General features: G+C 52.6%; 1 protein-coding gene across 3 annotated transcripts; it reads right to left on the bottom strand.

The window, feature by feature from the left end:
* Nucleotides 1–1,126: 1,126 nt before the first annotated feature.
* PIRT (phosphoinositide interacting regulator of transient receptor potential channels) lies at nucleotides 1,127–15,513 on the bottom strand. 3 transcript variants are annotated; one of them, XM_040453186.1, is made up of 3 exons: nucleotides 14,919–15,513; nucleotides 7,620–7,884; nucleotides 1,127–4,389 (listed from the first exon to the last, which is right to left on the bottom strand). In XM_040453186.1, the coding sequence occupies exon 3, from the start codon at nucleotides 4,243–4,245 to the stop codon at nucleotides 3,838–3,840; it is 408 nt and encodes a 135-aa protein (XP_040309120.1). In that variant the 5' UTR covers nucleotides 4,246–4,389; nucleotides 7,620–7,884; nucleotides 14,919–15,513; the 3' UTR covers nucleotides 1,127–3,837. The 3 variants fall into 3 exon arrangements, with proteins under 3 accessions (XP_040309120.1, XP_040309121.1, XP_040309118.1); XM_040453187.1 differs by having other exon boundaries at nucleotides 7,620–7,769; XM_040453184.1 differs by lacking the exon at nucleotides 7,620–7,884.
* Nucleotides 15,514–27,205: the final 11,692 nt, after the last annotated feature.

Raw genomic sequence — 27,205 nt, 5'->3', positions numbered from 1 at the left:
TGGGTGTGTCCTCCCCTCCTGTCTCCCAACCCCAGCTGCACTCCTGCTTTCCCTGCCTCGCAGCCCAGAGCCCACCACAGCGACCCTGGGGGTCTCTGGAGAGCTGAATGGGGGGCAAGGGGTGTAATGGGTGTGGCCTCAGGAACCAGGCCTTCTGGATTTTAATCCTGGCTTGCTGCTCCTAGCTTGGTGTCCCCGTGCCTCACTTATCTCATCTGTGAGATGGGGTTGATGATAAGAGTAGCACCTGAGAACAGGGTCTCGGGAAGGGTTGGTCAGTTTCCGGCATGCAGTTAGCACCCAAGAAATGTCCTTTATTTTCCGCCTGGGTCCTTCCTCTGCTCTTCAGAGACCCCGCTCCAGAGTGTCCTTGCCCGCTCCCCCTGCCCCTTCTCAGAGCCCTCCCCTGACGCACCCCACAGCCCGGAAACTTCACCAGGCACGTGCTCGGGCAGTCCCCTCATGCACACCTCATATCAGACACGTTCAGGGGTTGTGGGGTATAGTTTTCCAGTCACCTCTGGAGATAGTGACAAAGTGATGGGCGTGGGGGGGGAGCAGGGACAGGCGGGGACGAGGTGTTGTGAGTCTGGCGATGCTGCAGGAACCGAGAGAGGAATCCATCACTGCGTGTTCATCTAGACCCAGAGCCGGCCTTTCTTCTCCCGTTAAGGACAAGGCAGGCAGGACATCAAGGACACGGTGAATCTGGTGTGGGGGCCAAGTAGCAGAGGGCCAGGATGTAAGACCCAGAGAAGCAGAAGAGGCTGGGCCGGGAGGGAGGAAGAAGGACTTAGGAGGCAGAGGGAGGCCACGTGCCCCCTTCCTGTGCTCGCTGTCCTGAGTTCACGGCGACGTCGACAGGCTGACCCCCAGGTCGCCGCCTGCCTCACCCTGGCCCCGCTGATTCATCCCGGAAGGTTCTTTTCCCATATCTCTTTTTGGTCTCAGTGATGGGCTTGTGCGGAAAGAAAGAGTCAGGAGCGTTCGCTCTGTCTGCGACCTCAGCGTCTCAGAGAGGGGCTATCAGCTCCTGGCGGGGAGTGGGGGGGGGGGCGGCGAGGACCCATGGGGACAGTCTTGGGACTCCGGGTGGGACAGAATGAAAACGCAGGGGACACCGAGAAAGAGCGCACGATTCAACATTACATCAGTTCCTTTAAGGACTCAGATTAAAACAAAATCTCCCGAACAGAACAGCTGTGGGTGGAAGGGTACAGTCCGCGGAGCAGAGACACGTGGATGCCGGTCCCGTCCTCCGATCCACGGGCACCGGAAGAGTCTCGGTGGAGATGCTTTCCCCGAGAAATGCGGCGCCTGGCCTGGGCCACATTCCAGACCAGCTGCGCAGACGCCCCAGCGTCCCATGCGGCGATGGCCTTTGGCAAAAGCCCCTCAGCGTGATGCTGGCATGTTCCCTGGTCCACGCCCATGTGCGGGGATCCCAGTGGTGATGAGTGATGCTCGGGGGATGTTTCCTCATTATTCTTGCTGAGATGCTAGCTTAAGGGGCAGGGCGCGTGGGCAAGCATTGCTGGAAACTTCCAGGTGAGTCCAGACCTTGGATACTTCCTAGAGTCATGGCTGCCCCCAGACTCCCAGCAAGACGTACACAACAGTAGCCTCCGCATGGGCCTCTCTACCACAGCTGCGCCCAGACCACGAGCTTTGGGGCGGACGTAGGGAGACACAGGGAGTGTGGATTCCCAGTGAGCGAGCTGAGAGCCCGTCCTGTTTACTCTCACGTAAGAAAGCATCAGGGGAGGCGAGAGTGATAGTATAGGGCTGCTGCGGAATCTGCATTCAGGCCAGAGAAAGGCGGGTAGATGGTCTGTAAGCCCTGTCACTCGAGGCACTAGGACGACAGTTGAGGACAAAGCACTTGCAGTGCACCCCAGACGGGACTTGACCGCCTTATGCAGGGGGCAGTTCAGCTAGAGGACCTGGCTACGCTGTCCGAATGAGACACATGGTCATTTTGGGTGAAGCCCCAAAGGCCACAGACCCCCCCAAGTTCTGGCTTCTCAGGTGGGTGGGGCAGGGGTGGCCCCCTGGGACAGGTACCTGTCTCCATGGAGTTTCCCATGATGCAGAAGGAACTAGGTGAGGTTCTGACTCTGCATCTGGAACTACCACAGAGGATGGAAATACTGGAGGCTTGTTGGGGGGGGGTTGCCACGGTGACAAGGGAGCGGGGGCCCAGAAACCCTAGAGAGGCTGCCCTCCCTTCACACCTCGTTATCCGTGCTCTCCACTGGACCTCTGGCCCGGCCCAGGGCAGCCTCCTGGTCTGTCACCTAAGAGCCTCTGCTCACCCTAAGCCCCAGATTTAGGGAGCGCTTACCTCACGGTGCTCTCTGCTTGGTGGGCCCCCTGGAAACCCCCTTCCAGTCTGTGGCCTCATCGTGGCCCCTGGAGAGGCTGCACTAAGGCAGATGGGAAGCAGGTGGGAAGCAGGCCAAGAGGCAGGAAGTTGCCGTGCAGTTGCCTAATTTCGTTAAGCTCCCTCCCCTCCCCTGTCCCCCACCTGGACTTTTGCCCCCCAAATTGCCTCCCCCTGCCCCCCGCCCCCTTTGCTAGCTCTAATCTTTCCTGTTGTCCTCTATTCCAATGGCACAATCCCTCCGTCCCGCAATCCCTCCGTCCTCTCCCCTGTCTGGGCGAGATGCCCCTCTGTGTTCCTGCACCTGCCACGCTTCCCCCATAGCGCGCCCAGCACGGGTGTTGCAGCCGCACCTCGGCCTGGCCATATGTCTCGCTTTAGAATGAAGTTGTCTGGCCGGTTGTCTGTCATCCCAGGGCCTGGCCCCGGAGAAGGGCGCCCAGTAAATGTTCGCTCCTTCGGTGGCTATAGGCAGGGAGGCCAGACATTGGGATTTTTCTAAAGCAAATCCTCTCTCTCTGGAAACCCACAGACCGTTCAGGTGCGGTGCATGGTCTTTGGTCCTCGATGGAGGTGAAGGACAGAACAATCTTACAGAATCCCTCTGCGGTCTCTGTCTTGCTGTTCTAGAATTGGGGGTGGGGCCGGGTAGACAGGGGGAAAGGGGGAGTCAGGGCAACATGCACTTTTGCTTGGCTAATTGTCAAGTTCACAGGGGAGCTAGAAGGTCAAACTGTGGCACCCCCAGTCCAGCCCACACGGCCTCTGATGTAAAAACTCTATAACCCGGAGTTAAATTTCCTCAGCTGGCTGACTCCCAGCGCCTTTTCTGGGGTCAGGGGAGGGGGGACGCGCCTTCTTCCACAGCGTTTCTCCCTGGCCACCCTTACTGTTCACTCTTTGCCGTGTTTTATACATGTGACTCTTCTCGTCTCTTGAAATGCCAATCAGTATCTTGCCCACAGAGAGAGCTGGGGCTGGTGAACACAGGGAGCCAGACCAGTGTCTGGCTCTTCTGTGAGGGACCTCTACCAGTCAGTTCGGGTGCAAATGGGCGAATCCAGCTCAGGCACTCAGATGCAGAAACAGGAGGCTCTCCTTGGGGCACGGCCTGGCCGGAGGAATTTCCCAACATGCATAGCGCTCTGCGGAGAGAGTTAGATGGCTGGTACCTGGATGCAGGAGCAGGGAGTGAGCCTTGAAAGGGGATGCCTGCGGCCAGCGTCTAAGGGGAGGCAGGGCAGTTACAGAGAGCCTAAATGAGACACAGCCAGCAGCCCCCTCCAGCTGCACTCGGAGCCCTGAGCTCTTCCCCACAGGGCCAGGAAGAGGCTTCGCTGGTCTGCTTTATGGCTAGCCCCACCCCCAAGAAGATGGGGATGTTGATGTCCTTGTCAGATCTCCTCCCGGTGGAGGGGGCCGGGCGACAGGGAGAACAGAGCTGTTGGCCGCCATCAGCGATTCAGGAAGAAGGACTTGAGGCTCTGGAAGAAAACGGACTTCTGTCTCTGCTTCTGTTTCTTTTTGATGATGGGCACCCACACGAGCCCGCACACCAGCATCATGAGTCCCAGCGACAGGAAGGCGGGCCCTATCATCTTAAGGACCTTAAGGCTGTTGTTGCCCAGGTGCAGGGTGTAGGCCAGGCAGGTGATGACCACGCCGAAGAGCAGGATGGCGCCCCCCACCGACATGATGACGATGGGCTTACGGTAGATTTCCCAGTTACTCCTGGGGGTGGCGGTCCAGACAGACTCACTTCTGGAGCTGATGCACAGGGAGCTGGCGGTCTGGCTGGGCAGCAGGTCCTTGGATTCCGGAGACTTCTCCTCGACCTCCAGGGCCCTGGGGAGAGCCTCCATTGTCACGGCTCCTCGGGACTGGGCACCCGGTACCCGCAACAGTTAGAAGCAGGGGTGAAGCCAAAGCGGTCCTCACACGCCCTTCCTGTTCTCAGCATCCGTCTGCAGCCTGGCTCTCAGCGGAGGGCGATGCCTGGCTTTGTGCTAAAGCCAAAAAGAAAGTCAGATGAGATCCACATAAATAAGAAACCACTCCCTGGAGTGTTTTTGTCTTACTCTTTTTTTTTCCTTTTTTTTTTTTTAAAGAATTGTTTAATGTTTATCTGTTTTTTTTTTTAATTAAAAAAATTTTTTTTTCAACATTTTTTATTTATTTTTGGGACAGAGAGAGACAGAGCATGAACGGGGGAGGGGCAGAGAGAGAGGGAGACACAGAATCCGAAGCAGGCTCCAGGCTCCGAGCTGTCGGCACAGAGCCCGACGTGGGGCTCGAACCCACGAACCGCGAGATCGTGACCTGAGCGGAAGTCGGACGCTTAACCGACTGAGCCTCGCAGGCACCCCTCTCTTGCTCTTAAAACACCAGACTGTGTATGGACTGGAGAACAGCACGGCCCAGGATTTTATGTGCTTTGTCAGCACTGGACAGTCATGCCCCGGGCTCAGAGTGTGACCTTTTTGATATCTAAATGCCCCCTTTCCCCACCCTCCTCATGAGTTACATCAAATCAGATTCCTACCTTCTCATTCTTTAGCGGGTAAAGGAGTGGAGTCGATCCCACCACCTGTTTGGATTTCGCATCCAGAACCCGTGTGTGTGTGTACCTCTCGGTCACCAGAGCCCTCTCCTCCCCTGGCTGGTCACCTGTGCAGAGCAGTTCTGGAGCTTCCGAGAGGCACCACTTACCTGGAAAGCCAAAGCTTTCCACCAGAGCTGTGCTAGCTCAGGGGCCTGGAACGCAGCATTAAAACCTTTCGTTCGGAAAAAAAAAAACAAAAAACAAAACTTTATCAAGTTCGAGTGCCAATGCCTATGTATTTGCAATAAGGCACTAAGATATGAATGGCTGGATTTAGATACTTTTCCTGGTATTTTAGGTACTTTTTGTGTGTGGGAGGAAGGGGAGGCTGGGAGAACCAGGGGGCGGGGAGGGGAGGTCTTCACCGAGTCACTGTCACCGCCCGGATTCCTGTCCTTGACTTGCCTCCAGAGGGTCTGGTGCAGGGTTCGTGCCCTAGAGATGCGACATCCCCATCGGGGAGCGAGCAAGTCAGAGGACAACTTCCTTTCTGCTTCCTCCCTCCCTCCCGATGATCCTGAGCATAAATCCACCACTTTTTTGTAATGTTTATTTATTTTGAGAGAGAGAGGGGGGGAGAGAGAGAGAGAATCCCAAGCAGGCTCTGCCCTGTCAGTGCAGGGGTGGGGCTGGATCTCATGACCCGTGAGATCATGACCTGAGCCAAAACCAAGAGTCGGATGCTTAACCGACTGAGCCACCCGGGCGCCCCTAAATCCGCGTTTCTTTACGGCACTGCTCGTCTCTGTTCTTCCTGGCAGAGCCCGGAGCCTCCCCGCATCAAGTCCCGGCAGAGCGGAGCTCTAGGACCGTGCTGGCCACTCTGTCCTCCCAGGTCCCCAGAGCCACAGACTCTCCGTCTGTTCTCTGCAGGGCCCCTGCCTGCCTGGGGTGACTTTCTCCAAGCAGCGCTCTCTCCAGCCCCTGCTCTCCTCCCTCCTTGGATCCACTGTCTTTGGTCCTCAGCTCCCGCCCTTTCCCTCCTCCAGGTGGCCCGAGCCTCTTCCTCCGACCTCTTCTTCTGTGTCTTGTTGGATCAGGCCCCACTCAAATCAGGTTTACTCTGTGTGAGCGGGGCACCAGAGAGCAATTTCCAGCAGCAAAAGCTGTGTTGGGGAAGGTGGGCAGTTCATCCCAGTCACAGTGGTCTCCCCCCACCCGAAAACGGAGAGGGTACGTGTCTGGAAATCATGGTATTGGCCCCTGGGTAAAGGTAGCTTGGGATAGGGGTCCCTGGTTGGCTCAGTCGGTTGGTTAAGCATCCGACTCTTGATTTTGGTTCGGGTCATGATCTCACGGTTCACGGGTTCAAGTCCTGCATCGGACTCTGTGCTGGCAGTGCAGAGCCTGCTTGGGATTCTCCCTCTCTCTCTCTCTCTCTCTCTGTCTCTCTGTCCTTCCCCCTGATTGCTCTCCATCTCTCTCTCAAAATAAATAAATATAAACTTAAAAAAAAAGAGAGAGAGAAAGGAAAGGCAACTTGGGATAAAGGAGATGGTGTCCAGAGCTTGGAACACTCTGGAACTCCTCTTTATCAAGGCTCTTTCACAAACAGCAGCGTCACTGAGTGAATGGTTTCTCCTCCAACGCTTCCCTCCCAGTGCTCATCTCAAACTTAATCCCTCACCTCCCATCCTCCCTCACCCCTGCAGCAGCTCAGGCCTGAACCACTGGACCTGGTGTTGTCCCCCACGTCCCCGTCCCCGAACCATAATGCTCCCCCTTCCTACCACAAGCGGTCATAGACCCCTCCCCTTTGCCACGGAGGAAATATGAGCTGTAAAATTGCCTTGCCTTCAGAATATAGATATTCACGTTCATGTACGCTCATCTAGAGAGAGGCTATTTGGATCTCTGTGTCCAACGACTTTGAAGAATATGGCGGATGTGCTTTTGTAAGTAAAGGCGCCCAGGTGTTCCCTTCCCCTTGGGTCCTGTGGTCTCTTTGCATAAGCCACGCAGCTGTTTGTAAAGTGATCTTTTCCCCTACGGGCTGGGGGTAAGGAGGGGCATCACAGAGCGCGTTATGAGGTCCTAGCGAGGGGACTTTGTGCCGGTTAGTGCAGCCTGGTTTCTTATGTGGATGTATTGACGTCCCCAGTAGGATTTTCTCTCTGGGTAGTCATTTCCACCGCTTGGCGGTGAAGATCCAGCCCAAAGGGTGCTGCCTTTGGATGCTGGGGCTCCCTGCCTCCCTGCGGTGGGTTGAATTGTCCACCCAGAACCTCAGAATGTGACCTTATTTGGATAAAAGGTCTTTGCAGGTGTAATTAAGGCAAGGGTCTGCAGAGGAGATCATTCTCAAAGAGACCAGTCCAATGACCACGTCCTTCTAAGAGGAAGGAGAGGAAAATTTGACATACAGAGGGAAGCCTTCCTGAAGACGGAGGCAGAGGTCGAAGTGATGCTTCCACAGGCCAAGGACAGCCGAGGATTGCAGCAGTGGCCAGAAGCGAGGAGAGAGGCATGGCATGGCTTCTCCCTCAGAACCTCCGGAAGGAACCAGCTGCGACGTCACCTTGATTTTGTACTCTGACCTCCCGAACCATGAGAGAATAAACTTTCGTTGTTTTAAGTGACTGAGTCTGTGGTAATTTAGTACAGCAACCCCCCACCCAAAACGAACACACCCACCTTTAATGTCCTTGACATCTCAGAGGTGGACCAGGACTGAGGCCCCAAAGTTGGGCTGGCAGAGGAGACAGTGGAAGGAAGGCCGGAGATGCCGGGGCTTCTGGACTCACCAGAGATTTGAATGTGGGGCTCAGCCCTCAGAGCAGCCATCTGAGAAGGGAGGATGGGTCCCTCTAACCTGGAGACCATGTTTGGAGCATCAGGAGGCAGACTTAGTCACACAATTGGGGTTGGGCAGGCTGCAGGCTGGCGCCAAGATGGCTCCCTGGATTGGGACCACACAGCCGCGAGAAGGAAAGAATCACGAGCTGACAAGCCCAAGCACGAACGAACATGCACTCACTCATCTCCAAACACAACACTGACCGAGAGAAGCCAGACACACCTCCGTTTACATAAAACCCCATTTACATAACATGAGATTTCATTTACATAAAATTCAAAATCTGTGCTATTTGCAGTTAGGGATAGTGGTTCCCTTTGGTGGGGGTAGCGGGTGGGGGACACAATGGAAACCTCTGGGGTGCTGTAATGTTCTGATTCTTGGTCTGGCTACCGCGGGTTACATGGGTGTGTCTGTGCTGTATATTCATGATATGACTAGTTTTCTGTGTGCACATTAAGTAGCAATAAAATGTTTAAACAGAGATAATTAGAAGGCGTAACTAAGGGCAACATGTTCCCCTTTTTGGATTCTGACTAGAACAGACCCATTATATAAAGACATTTGGGGATAATTTTAAGGAAGTTTGAATTTGGATTGGGTTAGATGACACTAAGAATTAAAAATTTGTATTTGCAGGGCGCCTGGGTGGCTCAGTTGCTTGAGTATCTGACTTCTGTTCAGGTCATGATCTTGCAGTTCGTGAGTTCGAGCCCCGCATCGGGCTTGCTGCTGTCAGCACAGAACCCGCTTCGGATCCTCGGTCCCCCTCTCTCTGCCCCTCCCCCACTTGCACTCTCTCTGTCGCAAAAATAATAAACATAAAAATTAAAACAATTAAAAAATAAGAATTTGTATTTGGTAACGCTATTGTGGACACAAAAGCAAATGTCTTAAATTTTTTTAATGTTTATTTATTTCTGAGAGAGAGACAGCGTGAGTGGGTGAGGGGCAGAGAGAGAGAGAGAGACAGAATCCAAAGCAGTATCTATGCTCTGAGTTGTCCTCACAGAGCCTGACACGGGGCTCGAACTTGTGAACTGCGAGAACATGACCTGAACCAAAGTTGGACACTCAACCCACTGAGCCACCCAGGGCGCCCCCAAAAGCAAATGTCTTAAAGATACAGAGATGCGTCTTGAAACATCATACAGGGGAGAAATGCTACGATACTGTGATTCACACAAAAACATTAAACTCTGGATGCAATATGACAAAATGCTTAATATTATTAAATCTGGGTGGTGGCTATCTAGAAGTTCATTATAATACTACCTCTCTAATTTTGTGTATGTTTGCAAAAGCTTATGATAATGGGAGTCTGAATATACATATAGACAATGACCAGACCACACATAAAATCAGAACTCTGACCCACAGTCTGCAGGAATCATCCCAGGAAGCCAACCTGGTATCTGTAAGTCTGACTTTTAGGACGTCAGGCCACGGTCTCTAGCAACTGACCCAGCAAGCTAGACGATAACCAAGGACAAATGCCTTTTGACAACAGGAGCAATTCAACTGGGAAAAGAAAGTCCTTTGGACAAACAGTGTGGACCAACTGATGTTCCAAAGGGAAAAAAATGAAACTCGACCCCACCCCACCGCATCAACAAAAAAATTAATCTGAGACAGATCACGGGTAGAACCTGAACATAAAAGCTAAAACTGTAAAGATTCTAGGAGGAAACAGAGGAGAACACCGTTGTGATCTGGAGGCAGGTGAGCGTCCTCAGGGTAGAGTAGGCAATAACCAAGAACGAAATCTTAACCAAGTAAGACCTCATCGTGACTGAAAACTCCTGTTCATTAAAAGCCACTGAGAAGAGGGGCCCCTGGGTGGCTCAGTCAGTTAAGCGTCCGAGTTCAGCTCTGGTCTTGACCTCATGGTTCGAGTTCGATCCCCACGTCCGGCTCTGTGCTGACAGCTCAGAGCCTGGAGCCTGCTTCCGATTCTGTGTCTCCCTCTCGCTCTACCCCTCCCCCGCTCAAGCTCTGTCTCTCTCTCAAAAATGAATAAACATTAAAAAATATTTTAAAAAAATAAATAAAATGGGCAAAATATTTAGACATACCATTACAAAGGGAGGTAAACAGATGGACAAGAACCCCATGAAAAAGTGCTCGCTGCTGATACTCAACAGGGACATGCAAATTAAAACCACCAGGAGATACAGCCACACGCTCACTAGAATGGTTAGTATTTAAAACGGTGAACCGGGGAGCAATCAGAACTCTCTTATATGCTGATGGCGGGGACATAACATGGCAGGTGCACTTTGGAAAACAGGCTTGGGAGTTTCTTATGAAGTTAAACGCACACCTACCTTATTCCTCCTAGAAGTTCCACCCCCAGCTAATTATTTGTCCAAGAGACATGAAAGCCTATGCCTACCAATGACTTGTGTAAGAATATTCATACCGGACCTTTGCCCACAGCGCCCCAACCAGAAACAACCCAACAGCAAAGCGCGGATCCATACAGCGGAATGCCAGGCAATAAAAAGGAACGAACAAGGAAAAGGAACAAAACTTTTGAGACACATGCGGCATGGATGAGTCTCATAGACATGCCGGGTGAAAGAAATCAGATTTATGAAAGAGGACATATGTTGTATATTTCCATTTATAGGACATTCTGGGAGCTTCTAAGAACGAATTGAAGGCGACAAACTCAAAACAGTCATTGTAGGGAAGGGAATTGCAGGAAGGAACTAATGGATTTCCCTGGAGCGAACGGAAATGTTCTGTGCGTGGTGTTGGTGTGAGTTTCGTGGCAGGGGGAGCCCTTTTGCCCATGTAGCACACTAAGACCTGTGCGTTTCCGTGTGTGTAAATTGCACCCCACAGATAAAAGGACCATTAAAACCCTAAAAATAATTGATGGGTCATGGTAGGGAGCAGGTGGAAATACAGCTGAACCGAGAATGGCAGAATGTCGATAAGGGTTGAGGCCGAATGATGGAATGTGGGGATCCAGCAAATGGGTGTGAGCAAGAAAGAAGCAGGTGCCTGGTTGGCTCCGTTGGTTGAGCAGCCGACTCTTGATTTCGGCTCAGGTCATGATCTCAGAGTTGTGACTTGGAGCCCCATGTCTGGCTCTGTGCTGGGCTGGATGTAGAGCCTACTTGGGATTCTCTCTCTGTCTCTCTTTCTCTGTCTCTCTACCCCACCCCCACTCGTGTGCTCTCTAAATAGAAAGATAGATGGATGGATAGATAGATAGATAGATAGATAGATAGATAGATAAAATGGATGGATGGATAGATAGATAAGGTGGATGGATGGATAGATGGATGGATGGATGGATAGATAGATAAGATGGATGGATGGATGGATAGATAGATAGATAAAATGGATGGATGGATGGATGGATGGATGGGTGGGTGGATGGATGGATGGATGGATAGATAAGGTGGATGGATGGATAGATAGATAAGATGGATGGATGGATGGATGGATGGATGGAGAGATAGGTAGATAGATAGATAGATAGATAGATAGATAGATAGATAGATAGAGTGGATGGATGGATAGATAGATAGATAGATAGATAGATAGATAGATAGAGTGGATGGATGGATGGATGAATGGATAGATAGAGAGATAGATAGATAGGGTGAAACATGTTACCCAGGAAAATGAGAGGTGTGGGCAGAGGCAAAATGACCCCAGAATAGGGTGGAGATGTTATAGGGAGATCTGGAAGGTGTGGGAGCCACTTGGCTCTTACAGGAAAGACTGTATAACTGATACTGATGAAGAGGAAATCCAGAAAGGTAGAGAAGGTGCTTCTTGGAGAAATTAGGAATTGGGACAGAAAATGCAGATGAGAGAGAGAGAGCGAGCTAAGAGTTTGTCCACCTTGTTTCTGGAAAGACACCATCCCTTGAGGGGAAACACAGACTTGCAGTGAGCCAGGGGGCCCTGGATGGAGCAAAGACTGGGTCCGGTGGCCTCAATGATCTTCTCCAGGAGGGAGGGACCCACAGGACCATCCCTTAATCTTGTTAGAGCTGGTCTGCTCATCTACTACATGCTCGTGATGGTGCACTTATTCGGAGACCCCGTCTACATGTGTCATTTCCGCGTGGGGCTGTTGACCTCGTATCCCCCAGGTTGCTATGCAGTACTCCGCAAACAGTGCTCACCTACACCACAATGCTTTGCGACAACTCCCATGTGCTGTCCTCTGCTAGATTCTAGGAAGCCAGTCTCCCTCCCTGCAGAGGAGCTCAGGGCGTGTGCGTTCCTTCACTCTTCTGCGCATAGTTGCTCGCTCAGTGGTGTCTCTGACAAATGAGGTGAAGAGATGTCTCCAGCGAGAGGGGAGAGAACTGGCTGGAAGATTTGGGCTTTTTCTCATGAGGTCACCTATTCATCCGCCAACGTGCAAATGGTCTGGCGCCGTGTGTGTGTGTGTGTGTGTGTGTGTGTGTGTGTGGATTATGCGAGCTGGTGAGCGGCAGCGAGTGTCCCGGATAATAAGGACAAAATACTTGTCATTCAGCAGATTCCCTGAGCGTCTGAAATGTAGGGAATGGAGGTTGGAAGGGAAGTGAGTGAATTAGTGCCCTGGAGGTGAGCAGACAGTGTCTGTATCTTCTTTGGGACTGAGAGCATTCCGTCCCCTCCCAGATCCCTTGAGGGGCTGGGGCCGGGGCTTTCTCAACTCCTTACGCTCTCCAGCAGGTTCGCTCAGTGCTCGGTGCTTTGCTGAGTCTGAGGACACAGCAGACGCTTGTTAAGTTAAATGATTCAAAAAGCAGGGGAGCTTTGGCAGGAGAAGGAGGAGAGGGTTTTGCGGGCAAGTGGAGCTCACCCTGCGAATTTGCTTGCTTTCCCGTCTCCGGTTGGGACCGTGGGGGCGGGGAAGGTGAGAACTGGCCAGCATCAAGTGCCCAGTCCTGTTTCTTCCACCCGATTGTTGTCAACGACACCCCCTGACCTGAGCGGGGCTGGTAGGGTGGGATTGGCAAAGCGGGGGGGGGGGGGGGGGGCGCTGAGGCGGCTGTGAAGGGCCAGGCGGGCATGCTGCCCACCCCCCACCCCCGGCCTCTAATGGACTGGCATCTGTCAATGGTGAGGAAGCTAAGCATCAGAGAGGTTAAGTGGCTTGCCCAAAGTTACTCAGCGGTGAGTAGCGAGCCAGGGTCAGAAGGGGAGTTTGGGAGTCTGGGTGGCTCCAGAGCCTGAGTTCGAGCCTATCCTGCTCTGCCTGGGGACATTGAAGCTGTCCCGAGGGAACGGTGAGTGGGGAGGACACTGGGAATGGGGCCCAGGCAGCACACTGAAGTCCAGTGGTGGCTGCACTGGGTGCCGGGTAAGGCCTGGCGGTGCTGGGTAGAGCCATCGAGGAGGCCAGGGGCTGGAGCCGGGGCCCCTGAGCAGGGGCCGGAGCGGCCGGAGAGGACACAGAGTCCCCACCACTGTCACTCAGACGGAGCTAAAACGCCTGGTCCCTTTGCCTCCTGGCTCTCGGGGGGCAGCATTATCCTATTCCCTCCCATTTTACAGATAGGGAAACTAAGGTCCAGAACCGCCTGGCCCCACACCCTGGACCATGCTTTCTCAGAGATGGGAGCCCTGTCTTTCCCCGTCTCCCGTCTTCGCTGCCCCCATTCCTGGCTTCCCACCAGCGCCTTCCTGCACATCCTCGCCTCGGCCCTTCGCTGGCCGCGCCCTTCTCTGAATGTGTCAGAACTCGGTCCATAGCATCACATTGTTAGATTTCGCCAATAAAATGACAGAGTGCCAGTAAATCTGAATTTCAGATAAAAAAAACAAGTGCTTTTTTTTGGGGGTATAAGAATGTGCGTTATCCCACGTGAGACAGACACCAAAAGTTTCTTTTGTTGTTAATGAGAAATTGGATCTGGGCTGGGCATCCTGCTAAGCGGTCTCGGAACCCTCCTAAGGGACCCCGCTGTGCTTGGGCCTGGAGTTGTCTGTCCCTCCCCTGGTAGGAGCTGGGGTTATTCTGGGAAGTGTAAGGACGGAAAGCAGAGCTCGGAGAGAGGCCTCCCCCCACCTTGATGGACGCTGGGGCCAGAGAGCAGGGTCACCCGGTGGGAGAAGAGGGGGAGGGCAGGCCACGAAATACAAGTGGCGGAAATAACACGATTGGTTATTCCTGAGAAAGACCCAAGGGTGGGTCTGTCTGTGACATTCCTGAGACACGGAGGGTCGTGCTCTCTCTCTCTCCGCCGGAGTCCCCACCAGTGACCCCCTTCTGATGAGGTGAGCGGGGCCCGGCGCCTGGGCTGATAACGTAGAGGCTACAGCAAACGTTTCTGAACGTGCTGCCGCTGTCCCCACGGCTCGGCCACCCATCTGTCACCTGCTCACAGCACTTCTGGGAAGGGAAGTTCCCCAAAGGCCATACTCCACCCAGACAGTGCCATTCACCTCCCTCTTCGTGTCACCGGGCCAGCATCCAGACCCTGCCCAGTAACGAGGTGGAGAAAAATAGCTCAGGTGATAACGTCTGCTTTCACGGGGAGGATTGGTCCCCGTGGCACACGTTCACCCTGCACGTTCCTGTCCGGGTTTCGCCTTTTGGGACAAAGCCCGCCCCGGCCAGCTTGCCGCACCGGGTCTCCCTGGCACCCGCCCTCGGCGCCTGCCGCACCTGCGGCAGGGAGGGACAGGCAGACGCCGAGGTCTGATATCTGGGATGCACAGGAGGACATTCTGGGCGTGAGGTCCCGCCCGTGCATTCTGGGAGCTGAGGGCAGCCTGGCGCTTGGCCGTCTGGCGATTTTGTTCCCGCCTCTGCCCAGGTTTGAGACTGAGGTCCCTGCCCGGCCCTCCCCGCCCCTCCCAGCTGCCAGGGGTAAAGGCTGGATGCTGTACATCTAGCTGTCTGCACACAGCTTCTGCTCTCTCAGGTGCATAGCAGGGCGCCCCCTCCTCTCCTGCCACCACTCTCCCTGGGCGGTCCCCCCAGCCTGCCGGTGGCCGCTTCCCCCCCCACCCCCGTCCCCAGGCACAGCCCCCATCTCCTTTACCCCTCATTCACATCGGCCTTCCCAATTCCAGTTCCAAGACTGAACACGCTCTAAAGCACAGTGACAAATCATCTCGTTTCTCCGGGGAAACGGAAGGGCAGAGGGGACCAGTCGCTCCTTACTTACTGTCCTCAGGGTCCCAGGAGAGGACGGTGAACCTGGGAATCAGAGGCAGCTTGCACGGTGGGGGAGGCACCCGGCAATGAGTTTCTGTTCAAGTTGTTCATCCCAGCCCTGGAGAAAGCCTCCCCGGCCCCCTCCAGGAGCTGGTGAGCAGTGAATCCCAGCCACTGAGCAGGCTCCAGTGGGGATGAGCTCACCAGGATATGGGCTAATGGGTTAACCCTTGGCGGGCTGCTGGCACAGGCAACGTCCGGTGGCTTTGTCTCCTCTCTGCTCAGCCGCTATTAGACGAATCTTGTGCAAAATTAATGAAGCTTCTGTGCGGTCTGTCTTCAAGTTTTGGAGGAGATGTGCCTTCGGTTGGCCTCTGGGCAGGGCTGCTTCTCAGGAGTCGGGAGAGCTGGAGTTTCCGGGTCGGTGGACTGCGTGATTGTGGTGGAGGAGATGGCAGTGGGGCTACCAGAGAGTGGGCTCAGAGGCTCTGCACGCGCTCTACGGGGCAGGCCGTGACAATGAGATCTGAGAGCTCTGTTTGTTCTGGAAGTCAGAGAGGGCAGGTGCATGCTTATTTAACGTCCTCGGTTCCAGGGTGGCAGGGACGCCTCTGGGAACCAGCCCCCCCCCCCCCCCCCCCCCGCCCAGCGCCTGTGGGTGGGTGCCATATGTTGACGACATATGGGACCCACCCCAGGCCCAGGCATCTCTGAACCGGTTATGCCCCTGTGGCTTTTCGTGTTAGTGATGGAAAGAAGACAATGGCAGCCTTTGCAATGGTGGGGCGGTGTTCCTACCTCTGCAGTTGGGCTTATAGAAGCTGCTTACGAAGGGTTGGCTTGGCCACCCTCAAGGTGCTGAAGTGCACCCAGAAGTTGACAAAATTGCCCGAGACCCTGAGCGCCAGACTGGCCCTGCCCTTCTCCACTAACTGGAGGATGGGAGCAGCCATTGCTCCGCACTGGCTGTGCGGCTCAGGGTAGGGGAGGGTCCTTGCCACTGGCCCCAGTACACTGGGGGGCTTCCCCCATGCTCCCCCGTAGAGGCTCCCCCAGGAGTGAGCTGGCAAACGCAAGACCGAGGCAGGCGTGGGAATAGTCCATGTCTGCCATCTTGAATTCTGCACACCTGACATGAACAGGAAATTTCCAGACTGGAAAGACCCCAGACAGATGGCTGGGCGGGCCGTGTAATACACGGCAAGAGACCGTGAGAGCCGCATGGTGTCTTCTCAGGGGGTGAGTGTCCCTGGGAACTTGACCGGAAGGCTTTGGGGGATGCCCTTCTGTCGCTGCCTCTCGCCTCTACACTCAAATCTGTGTAAGATCCGTTTCTCTTGTGAAGACACACGGGGGTGAATTATTCTGCAACGCAAATAATCATTCATTTTCTTCCCCCGAGTCCAGACTCCTATGCTTCCTCCACTGTCCACAGGGTGTGGGAAGGTGGTGTCACATGGTCGTGGGCGAGATTGGCCCTTACTGAGCACTTTTGTCTACATGCTTTGTATGTGTAATAATTCACCGCTTGCCCCACAGAGCCCTCTGACGTAGGCATGTGAGGTATGTTGCTATCCTTATATTTGACCTTGAACGAGTCACTCAACTTCTCTGAGCCTTGATTCCTTCACTCATTAAGTAGATGTGCTCATGACTACCCCAGGGGGTTTATGTGAGGATTGAATAAGCAAATGCACATAGCAAGTGCTTAATGAACAAAGCTATGTAATGTTGTCTGTGCACGTATACGACATACATGTAGGTCTGTGCACTCGTGTGTATGTATGTGCACATATAAGCACGTATGCAGATTAAGGGGGGTTGGGGTCCAGGAGACAGTGTCCAGGGTTGAAGTCGTGCTGTCTGCAGCCTCATCGCCGGAGAGACGGATGAGGAGGCGTGAGAAGCCGGCTTGGTCCCCGGGCAGTGGACTCCAGCCATCCCCGCAGAAAGGGATGCTGTAACTTTGTGCTACGCAAGGGGCAGGAAGCTGGCCTGGCATTGCCTGGGTGATGGCCCTCAGCCCTCTTATCCTGCATCTTGAAGCTCCCAGCCGCTCCGGCTCAGCTCTGCTCCCTCTTGCACGGCTAGCCTAATGCTCCAGGGTGGGATTGGTGGGGTGACCAGCCACCCAGGTCTCTGGGACACAGCACGGGGACTTCCAGTGCTAAACCAGGCCAGTTCCTGGTTAGCAAAGCAGGATCATCCAGTCACCTTAATAGAAGCATCTGGAGCCTCTGTGCCCATACACATGGGCTCTCCTTGCCTGGAATGTCCCTTCTGCCCACTTGGACCCGATCTGGTCTCACCTCTTCTCTAACTTCCCCAAGCCCCCCTCCTTGGGTCCACATCTCCTCCTCTGGGCATCCACAGCCTTTCTTCTGTTCTTGATGATCATCTGTCCTGCCACAGTCCTCCAAAACTTGTTGGCGCACGTTTTTAAATAAAAAAACTGTGGAGGGGCGCCCGGGTGGCTCAGTCAGTTGAGTGTCTGACTCTTGGCTTCAGCTCAGGTCATGATCTCGTGGTTCGTACATTCAAGCCCTGTGTCGGGCTCTGGGCGGATGGTGCGGAGCCTGCTTGAGATTCTCTGTCTCCCTGTCTCTCTGTCCCTTTTCTGCTCTCTCTCTCTCTCTCTCTCTCAAAATAAATAAATAAAGATTTTAAAAATAAGGAAAGTTTAGCATACCCCAAAATGGGGAAAACAGTTCTCTAACGAACCCTCATATACCCACTGTCCAGCCTCAATTATCAACGCTTTTTCTGTTCCGCTTTAAGTCCCTCCTACATTTTTTTTAGTGTTATAAGCAAATCCAGACCTTTGTCCTGTAGTTAATCCCTGCAAGTAGAGATTGTATCTCTTAACAGATGAGGACTTCCTTCCTCCCTTCCTTGCTCTTTTGGCAGCTGACAGCTGCCATCGTAATCACGTGTGAGACGTAAGCACTCTACTTAATGGTAACACTCAATGCACATTCACACGCCCCCGGTTGTCTCCAAACCACCTTTTGATGGTCAGGTGTCCAGAAAGCGGGATCCTGGCCAGCGCCCGCCCTTCTGGAGATGCCTCCCGAGTTTCGTTTCCTCTGTGGCAGCCACTCCCTGTTCTTGCCCACACCGTTCGGTTCCCGAAGATGCCAGGCTGTCTGACTTAGCCAACTCCCCGCCTTCTGGGTTCGGCTGGCTGCCTCCTCCGTGATGCCGTGACGCATTTCCCTCCATTCTGCAAGGGCTTTATCTCCAGTTCACTGCAGCCTGGGGTCCCAGGACGGTGCCTTGGCCTGGAAGAGGCACCCGGTCAGTGCGGGACAAATGGCCGAGGGAGCACTGACAACGTATGGAGGCCTTTTGCCTACTTGCCACGGGGTCCTCATGGCAGCCCAGTGACACAGGCAGGTCCGCGTTGGGTATGTGCTTCTCAGTCCTCGGTCGTGCCGGTAGGATGGGTCACTGCGACTGGCGACCCCGGGTGCAGTGATCATTTCCATCCTCCGCTCCCTGCGTCCCCCATTGTGTCGTGGGGATTCCCTAACAGGGACTCCCAGGCGGGCCGCAGGTCTCTGAGCCCTTAGGAGCTGCCGTGGGGCCCTGAGTGGCTCCTGCCAGGGCCCCTCCAGATGGGGAGCTGGATCCTAATGTGGGGAGGGAAGCAGGGAGGGGCGTACCATTGGCTGCGGGGCTGCAAGACGATTGAGGGGGTGTCTGCGTTGACACCCTGTCTCTTACACTATTTGCTTCCATGTCTTTTTAAAAAAAATTTTTTAATGTTTGTTTATTTTTTGAGAGAGAGAGAGAGAGACGGAGCGTGAGCGGGGGAGGGGCAGGGAGAGAGGGAGACACAGAACCCGAAGCAGGATCCACGCTCTGAGCGGTCAACACAGAGCCCGACGCGGGGCTCGAACCCATGAACCATGAGATCATGACCCGAGCGAAGTCGGATGCTTAACCGACTAAGCCACCACGGCGCCCCGCTTCCGTGCCTTTTTGTTATGATTTCATAACCATCATGGCAGCTCGCGATCTTAAAAAAAAAAAAAAAAAGAAAGTAAAAAACCCAAACACCATCGCTTTTGGAGAACATGCTAATAGGATATTAGCACCCCAGTGATGCTTCTGACCCAGACTGTACCCGAGGGAAGAGCAAAGAAGACAGATATGGACATAGAGGACGTAAAAGGGAAAGCAGTTCTGTGGGTGTGGGAGAGAGGACCCCCCTGTGCTCCATGGGGGCACCATAGCCAACGAGATGGGGTTCCATGGCCCCACGTCTCTCCCGGTCCGGCGCCTTGGTCCTCTTGAAGGCGTCTCCCTCCCGGTCCCTCCGGCTGGCTCAGGCATCTGCACAGAGCCTAGGGCTGTGACTAAGGCCTTCTCCTCCAGCCACCGTCATCTCAGCTCCTCTCTTCTTGTCTCTTCTGGCCCTCTTTTTCCTTGTCTATACCTAGCCGTCTTTCTTCTTGTCCGTGACAGTTCTCAAGATGTCCTCCTTTCCTTGGGTGGCGGCAGAGGGGGGACACCCAAGGAGCTATTACACCCCCTTTCTTGGTCCCTTACAAATTAAGGGAGCAGCCAGGCCAGGTCCTGTGAGGGGGGATTCAGGAGCGCCCGCTGCAAAGGGAATTTTATAATGTGGGGTGGGGGCTGGAGGGGTGGGAGCCTGAAGAGCCCCCTGAAGGGGCTTGTAGAGTTTACAGGAGCCAGTGAGAGTGGAGCCAGGAGGAAGGGACATCTTCTGGGGGGTGACTCAGGGACATCGGACCCTCCAGGAAGCCTGAGTCCCTCGGGAGGAGCTGTGCAGGTGCTGGGAGGGGGACCACGGCCGCCGCCGGCCCAAGGCCCGACCTCCTGGGTGAGGGCACGGTCAGAGGCCAGAAGCCGCCTGCTCCTGGGCTGCGGCTGCCATCTCGTGGCGCCTGTGAGGTAGTGTTACCATTTGAAGTTCACTTCCATTGTTCCGTGGCCCTCCTTGGCCGGCAGCAATCTTCGGGTGGCGTGTAAATTACACTGGATCTGCAGGTGGAGCAGTCGACTTCACGAGGTTTGCTGATAAATGCAATCTCACAAAAAATAGTCACCACAGTTGCAAAATGTCAAAGGATTAAGACTTGTTAGATTTTGAATGATTAAAAAGATTCACGCATTCATCGCTTCATCAAATATTTATTGTGTGCCTGTTACACGCCGGGCATATTTCAGGCGAGGCACTATAAATAAAGAGATGACCTCAACGAACTGTACAATTTGTGTGGCAAAAGAAAGGTAAGGAAACTAACACTAGCAATCCAGAAGGAAAAACTCTTCGAGAATTCAAAGGACGATCGTCTTAAACACAGATTGGCCTAGAGTGGCAACTGAGATGGGAGGGAGAGGCTTCTCGAAGGAGGCGATGGCCAGGATGAGTCTTGAAGGACACGTAGGAATCAGGAAAAAGAATGATGGAGGGGAGGTAGGTTTTGGCAAAGAGGTGGAGGGGCTGGAGGGGGAGGTGGGGTGGGAGTGGGGGCGGTGGGGGAGGCTGGAGGGGATCCTGGTTCAAGAGGCAAAGTCTGCGATGGTGGCCTTGATCAGGAGACGGAAGGAAAAGACCGTAGGAAAGCATAAACCCTTCCCTTCCTCCTTTATGAATCCCCAAGCACTCAGTTGTGAATATAAGGAATCCGCCAGAAATATTGTAGTATGTTATTTAACCAAGTCTTCTATTAATAATACTAGTATTATGGAATTTGGGAACTAGCAGTGATCCCAGAGAAATTCTATTTAATATGTTTAAGCAATTCTTCCGTTAATATTTACACCGCGTCCCAGTGTCTCTTGCTAAAATAGCAGCACCTTCCTGTGCCTTGGGTGATTGGGATGGGGCCGCGATCAAGTCCGTGAGGGGTGCGTGTAAATGCTGCTCAAGGCTCTCCCTGCCTTAGCTGGACCCTCTTCTGACCTCCTCACAGGAAGAATCGGATGTGTTTGTTCTTTTCCTTTCTTCCTTCCTCCCTTTTGTCTCTCCCTCCCTCCTTCCCTCCTCCCACTCTTTCCTCCTTCCTTCCTCCCTCCCTCCCTCCTTCCCTCCTCCCACTCTTTCCTCCTTCCTTCCTCCCTTCCTCCCTCCCCTCCCTGCCTCCCCTCCCTCCCTTCCTTCTTTTCTTCCCCTCTCCTTCCTTCCTTCCTTCCTTCCTTCCTTCCTTCCTTCCTCACGCTGGACATTTTGGCGATTCAAAGATACATAACATTCCAGCCCTGCCCTCAGGGGAGGAGACAGACAGGTAAATAGGTGCCAACAACCGTCAACAGGTCACCCTACCGAGGCTACAGAAGGATCTGTTCTGTGCCCTCCTCTTTTGGGAGCCACCCCGCTCTAGGATATTTGGAGAGAGGGTCTCCTGAGCTGGCCAGTCCTCTGTGTCCCTTCCCCCTTGGCTGCTGTCTGGCTCCACCTACCTTTGTCCCCGTCCATCTCAGGCCTCCGGGTGCTGCCAGCCGCCCCCAAAGCTCCACCCCGACAGGGCACATGCGTGTTACTGATACCTACCCCACATTCGAGAGAGAGCACAGGAGTTCTAGGCAGGAACCACTTAATTGTTTTTTTTTGTTTTTTTTTTCGTTTTGTTTTTTTTCTGATTTCAAACGCTTTTACTGAACACAGCTGGGCTGACGTAGAAGGTGAAACCCTTCCCAGGATACCTGCATTAAAGACGGATTATACGATGAAATTGACTTTTTTCCCTTCCGATGTAGTTTTATGACTTTTAACGGACGTGTAGATTTGTGTAACCACTACGTAATCAGGATAAAGAACGATCCCTTCACCCCACGGTGTTCCCTCAAGCCATCCCTTTATAGCACCTCTCTTTCCTCTGGCCATCCCTGAAATGTTTCTCGTCTCTGTAGTTTTGTCTTTTCAAGAGCAACATATAAGTGGCATCGCACGGTAGGGAAACTTCTGAGACCGGCGTCTTTCACCCAGCACGATGACCTCAGGATTCATCTGAGTTGTTGTAGGTACGAGTACTTTGTCCCTTTTAGTGCTGAGTGGTGTCACTTTCGATAGAGACATCAGTTTCTTCACCCATTCACCTGTTGAAGTTGAATTTGAGTTGTGTCCAGTGTGTGACAGTTTCTGGTAGAGCTTCTAGAAACGTTAGCTTCTAGGATTTGGGGGGTTAACATACGTTTTCCTTTCTCTGGGGGCCAGCCTTCTGGGTCATACGGTACATGTAAAATTAACATTATGAATGTTAAGCTGTTTTCCAGGGTAGTTATGCCATTTGGATTCCCAGTGTATGAGAGCTCCATTGCGTGCTCGTTGGCCTTGGTATTAGCAGGGTTTTTTTTTTTTTTTCTTTTATTTTGGCCAAACGGGGCTGTAGTCTTATCTCTTCCCTGTTTCACACCCCCTCCTGCCTCACGATGTTGAATGTCTTTTCACGTGTTTACTTGACATCCTTACGCCCTCTTGGGTGAAGTTGGCTGTGGCTGTCTTTGCCCAGTTTTACATTGGATAGTGTGGCTTCTCATTGTCGAGTTTGGAGATTTCTTTATACGTTCCGGGTACAAGTCTTTGGTTGGATATGTGACTTGCTAAGATTTTTCTTCCAGCGTGTAGCGGGTCTTCTCCGTCTTTCGAGGGAGCGTGTGTTCTTAAGCGATGGACAACGGCCCCCCCGTGATTTTCCACTGCCCCCCTGGCTAACGTGCACCTTCCCTGGCAGGGTATGGAGGGCTGTCTGTGCCCTGCACCTGACCCACTGGTGTGGGCTTGGATCTCAGTCCACTCACGGAAGCCAGAACTGTCATCATCCTTTCATTTATTTTTTTAATAACAATTTGACTTCTCTCTTGAGCCACCATTGTGCTTGAGTGACAGAAACTTAATATCAGTCGATCCGGTTTTCCTCTCCACTTTTGGGGGAGGGTTGTTCTGAGTTTGGGGGATGCCGGAGCTTGGAGAAGGAGCATCTGATCTTCAAGCCATCCACACATGCTTCTTCTTTTTTTTTTTTTTTTTTAATTTTTTTTTCCAACGTTTTTTTTAATTTATTTATTTTTGGGACAGAGAGAGACAGAGCATGAGCGGGGGAGGGGCAGAGAGAGAGGGAGACACAGAATCGGAAACAGGCTCCAGGCTCCGAGCCATCAGCCCAGAGCCCGTCGCGGGGCTCGAACCCACGGACCGCGAGATCGTGACCTGGCTGAAGTCGGACGCTTAACCGACTGCGCCACCCAGGCGCCCCTACACATGCTTCTTCTAAGCAGGTCACTGCTAAGCCTCTACTGGTTTCACCTTCATGGCCTTGATGGGTTTGAGGACCTCACTTCTACTTCTGTGTCACTCTTGGATCCTCAGAAACCCTCTTGCTTCCTCATTACCCAGGGGTGGGGGCAAAAAAAATTTCCCAGCAGCCATACAAGGTGATACTTCTCTGGATATACAAACAGCCACCTCTCGTCACCATCTGGTCACCTCCTACCCCTTTTCTGGAGCTCCATGTGCAGAAAGGACTTCAGTCTCACCTGCTGTATTTCCTCCCAAATATAGCTGAGGTTTTCATCAGTATGGTTCTCAGACCAGGCAGTGGGGTACAGGCTCCCTGTCTCTGGAAATCGTGTCTGTGTTTTCTTCCCTTGTCCCATGTTACGGACTGAATTGCGTCTCTCCCCCCCCCCCCCCACCGCCAAACCCCAAGTTCTTATGTGGAAGCCCTAACCCCCGATGTGATTGTATTGGAGATAGGGCTAAATGCAGTCATAAGCGTGGGGCCCTAACCCAGTAGAAGAAGAGGAGGAGACACCAGGAACACGTGCACACAGACGAAAGACCATGTGAGGACACAGACAGAAGGCAGTCATATGCAAGCCAGGGAGAGACGCTTCCAGAAGAAACCATTCCTGCTGACACCTTAACCTTAGACTTCCAGGCTCCAGAACCGTGAGAAAGTAAATTTCTGTTGTTCGAGCCCCCCAGTCATGGTACTTTGTTACAGTAGCCTGAGCAGACGAATATACTTTCTGCTTCTCTTCCTTCCTCTCAACTCAGGGAATCCTCTTCCACTGTTGGGTGTGGGGTGGTGGGATAACGCAGTTGTTGGTGGGGAAAGCTTCTCTCTTCTTAAGGCTTGTTTTCTTGACTGCGTCATTCGTGTGGCATGCCCTTTTATTCTCATCTGTGCACCAGTCTGGCCTGGCTTTTCAATAGGCAGGGCCCAAGAACCTCAGCCAAGATGGGTTCTAGCCAAGAACGACGGCAACCACATCACATGGAGAGTGGGCCACATCAATAGAGGGGAATATTGCAGTGACTCTCGATTCCTGCTACTCTGAGATTAACACAGCATTATATTTGCAAAAGGAACAGTGTTAAGCTCTTTCAAAAAAAGCTGTGGACTGGGACCTTAGCCACGGAAAGATCTTAGACCTTGGTGAGTCTCCAAAGTGCCATGGGGGTGAGGCTCGGGCAGGGACCACAGAAGGAGTTTGGCCAAGGAAGAAGTGACACCTGGTGTTGGGCAGAGCCCAGAGACTTGCAGAGAAGTGGAGTGGAGGCCAGATCCTCCACTGAAATTGGCCTGAAGCCAATTTACCTCTGGACTTCTTGTGTGAGATTATCTATGTCCTTGTTTAATCCACTGGAAAGGACATTTCTGTAATTTGCAGTGGAAAGAAATGAGTTCCAGAGTCCTGCAGTGCAGTGGCAGGGACAGGCTTCACCAAGCCACCAGACGACACAACCAAAACATTCTATTAACTCATTCCCTCAGGAAAATGATGTTCTTTCTAAATACCGTGTAGAGGTCTCTCTTTGCTGATTCTTTCCCCAAATAAGGATCTGCACCATGATTTCTTACGGATTCCACCACCAGGAACAAACAGGGCTGGTAAATTGTACAAGCAGGTTCTATCACTAAAAATTAATAAAGCACCTTCATTAGACCCCTGCGATTATCTCTAAGTATATTTTGGGATGGGGAAGGGGGAAATGTATAATTATAATGAACAAGGGCATTTCTCTTCCCTTTTAGTGGCATATGAGAAAGGCTTCCTGAAGACGGCATTGTTGAATTACTTTAGTTATAATACAATTTTCTTTTTAAGCCCAGTCTAGGGATGAAGTGCATCCAATGTCACACTTTATTGCACTAATTTGTCCACAAGTGTTCTTTTTCCCCTAGTCGGTTTAACTTCTCAAGGGCACGGGCGGTGGAAGATTCCACCCCCACTTCCCCTACCTGTAGCGCGTGAATTCATTCAAAGAGTGCTTTCTCACTACCTGCTCTCCTCCAGGCTCCAAGATGCTTCTGTTCCATGGTAGACCAGAAACATGTGTAGCCCCTGCTCCCTGCAAGCATTTAGAAGAACGGTAGGCATTGAACGGGTTACTTCATTGTAATAAAGACTAGATGGGGCGCCTGGGTGGCGCAGTCGGTTAAGCGTCCGACTTCAGCCAGGTCACGATCTCGCGGTCCGTGAGTTCGAGCCCCGCGTCAGGCTCTGGGCTGATGGCTCGGAGCCTGGAGCCTGTTTCCAATTCTGTGTCTCCCTCTCTCTGTGCCCCTCCCCCGCTCATGCTCTGTCTCTCTCTGTCCCAAAAATAAATAAAAACGTTGAAAAAAAAAAAAAAAGACTAGAAAGGAGAAGTACAAGAGCCATGAGGCTATGCCATGGAGGAGCCTGACCTATTATGGGGGATCAAGGAAGCTCTCCTAACAATGAAACATTTCAGTACAGACAGACCTGCAGGCTGAGAGGACACCATGTGCCAAAATCCAGAGCCTGGAGGAGCCTGACTCCTTTGAGGGGTAGGTAGTAGGAGAGCAGAGGGTGGGGGGGCGGAGGTGACTCAAGAGTGACTCATTGATGAGAATGCAATTGCAAGCAGGGTCAGACCTGGCTGGACCTTGTAAGCTGGGATAAAGCCATAACAGAGTCTTAACAAATGCTAGCTTCCATGTATGAGTGAAGGAACTATCAGAAAGATGGCCTTCCTTAGGCAGCCCTGTGTGGGTTTCGGGATAACAATACAGTGGTGGCAATGTTCTAGTGAGGGAAAGGTAGGATATATTCCTAGGTACGCTTGGGGAAGAGGTAAGTTCAGGCAAAGGCAGATCGTAGGATTCTTGGAAGTCTGGGGACATGCCGGGGTAGAGATAGGCTGAGTTAACTACAGTGTTTGGTGCCTCTGGGAGTGGTAATGAGGTAAGTGTGGTCCCCTAAAGCTCCAGTCCCCCCTCTTTCCTTTTCTGGGACATTGACCTCAAAGCCAGGGTTCCAACCCAGTGGAAGCTCTCAAACTGGTGAGAGGGGACTCCAAGTCCAGTGAGGTCAAGAGTTGCCCCACAATATTTTTGACATGTCTGGTTCCAGATGGCTTGTTGAAGGACACAGGATGCCCTGTTTCCATCAAGGAGTTCCTAATAGTGGGGGCGAGGGTGTAGGGACTCTGGGATCAGGCAATCATGCCGTCCCCCTCCCCCACCTCTGTGTAGCTTAAACGGCCTCAGAGACAGACCTCCTTCGGTACACAGGCCAGTGGACATTGCATATATTCATCCATTAGGGGAGTTGTTTATAGACTATTCCTGTGCCAAAGACTTCTAGGGTCTACCCACTAGCCCCTCTTCTTTTGTAACAATTGCAGTTGCGTTTGGGCAGAAAGATTTCTGTATTTGGTAGAATACAGGCTCGACTGGGAAAAAAACAAGATTTTAAAATTTCAGTGGCTAAGCATCATAGAAGTTTATTTCATGCTCTGAAAATAATAATTGGCAGGTACTTAGCTTGTCGTGGCAATTTTTTTCTACATGGGTCCTCGGGGCCCCAGGCTCCTCCCGTCTTGTGGCTGTGCTGTCTCTCAGGGCTGTGTCATTATTGTCTGCAATGAGCCGTTAGAAGGAAAATAGTTAGTTTGGAAGAAGAAAATGTAGGAAGAGCAAATGTAGGTTTGTTGGCCAACCCAAGAAGTGGTATATATCGCCTCCTTTTATATTCCATTGGATGGCACTTATCACGTGGCCGCATTTAAGTGCAAGAAAGGATGAGACACGTAGTCTAGCCATGTGTTCAAAGAGGTGGTAAGTAGACTTTGGTAGAAAAACAGCAGCCTCTGCCCGGGCTGACCAAAGTCTATGTTTCATAGGCTCCCTCTGTATTAGGTATCTATTGCCGTGTAACAAAGCATCCCCAAACTTAGCAGAGCAGCACAATAAAAAGTGATTATCACCCAAGGTTTCTGTGAGTCGAGAATTTGGGAATAGCTTCGCCGGGCATTTCTGGCCCAGGGCTACTCCTGAAGTTGTGGTCAACAGGTTG

Source organism: Herpailurus yagouaroundi, unplaced genomic scaffold (assembly GCF_014898765.1).
Source record: "Herpailurus yagouaroundi ecotype Mexico unplaced genomic scaffold, PumYag 208, whole genome shotgun sequence".
NCBI classification, from domain to species: domain Eukaryota; kingdom Metazoa; phylum Chordata; class Mammalia; order Carnivora; family Felidae; genus Herpailurus; species Herpailurus yagouaroundi.
Note: the sequence above shows the minus strand (reverse complement) of the source record. Positions and strands in the feature narration are given on the sequence as shown.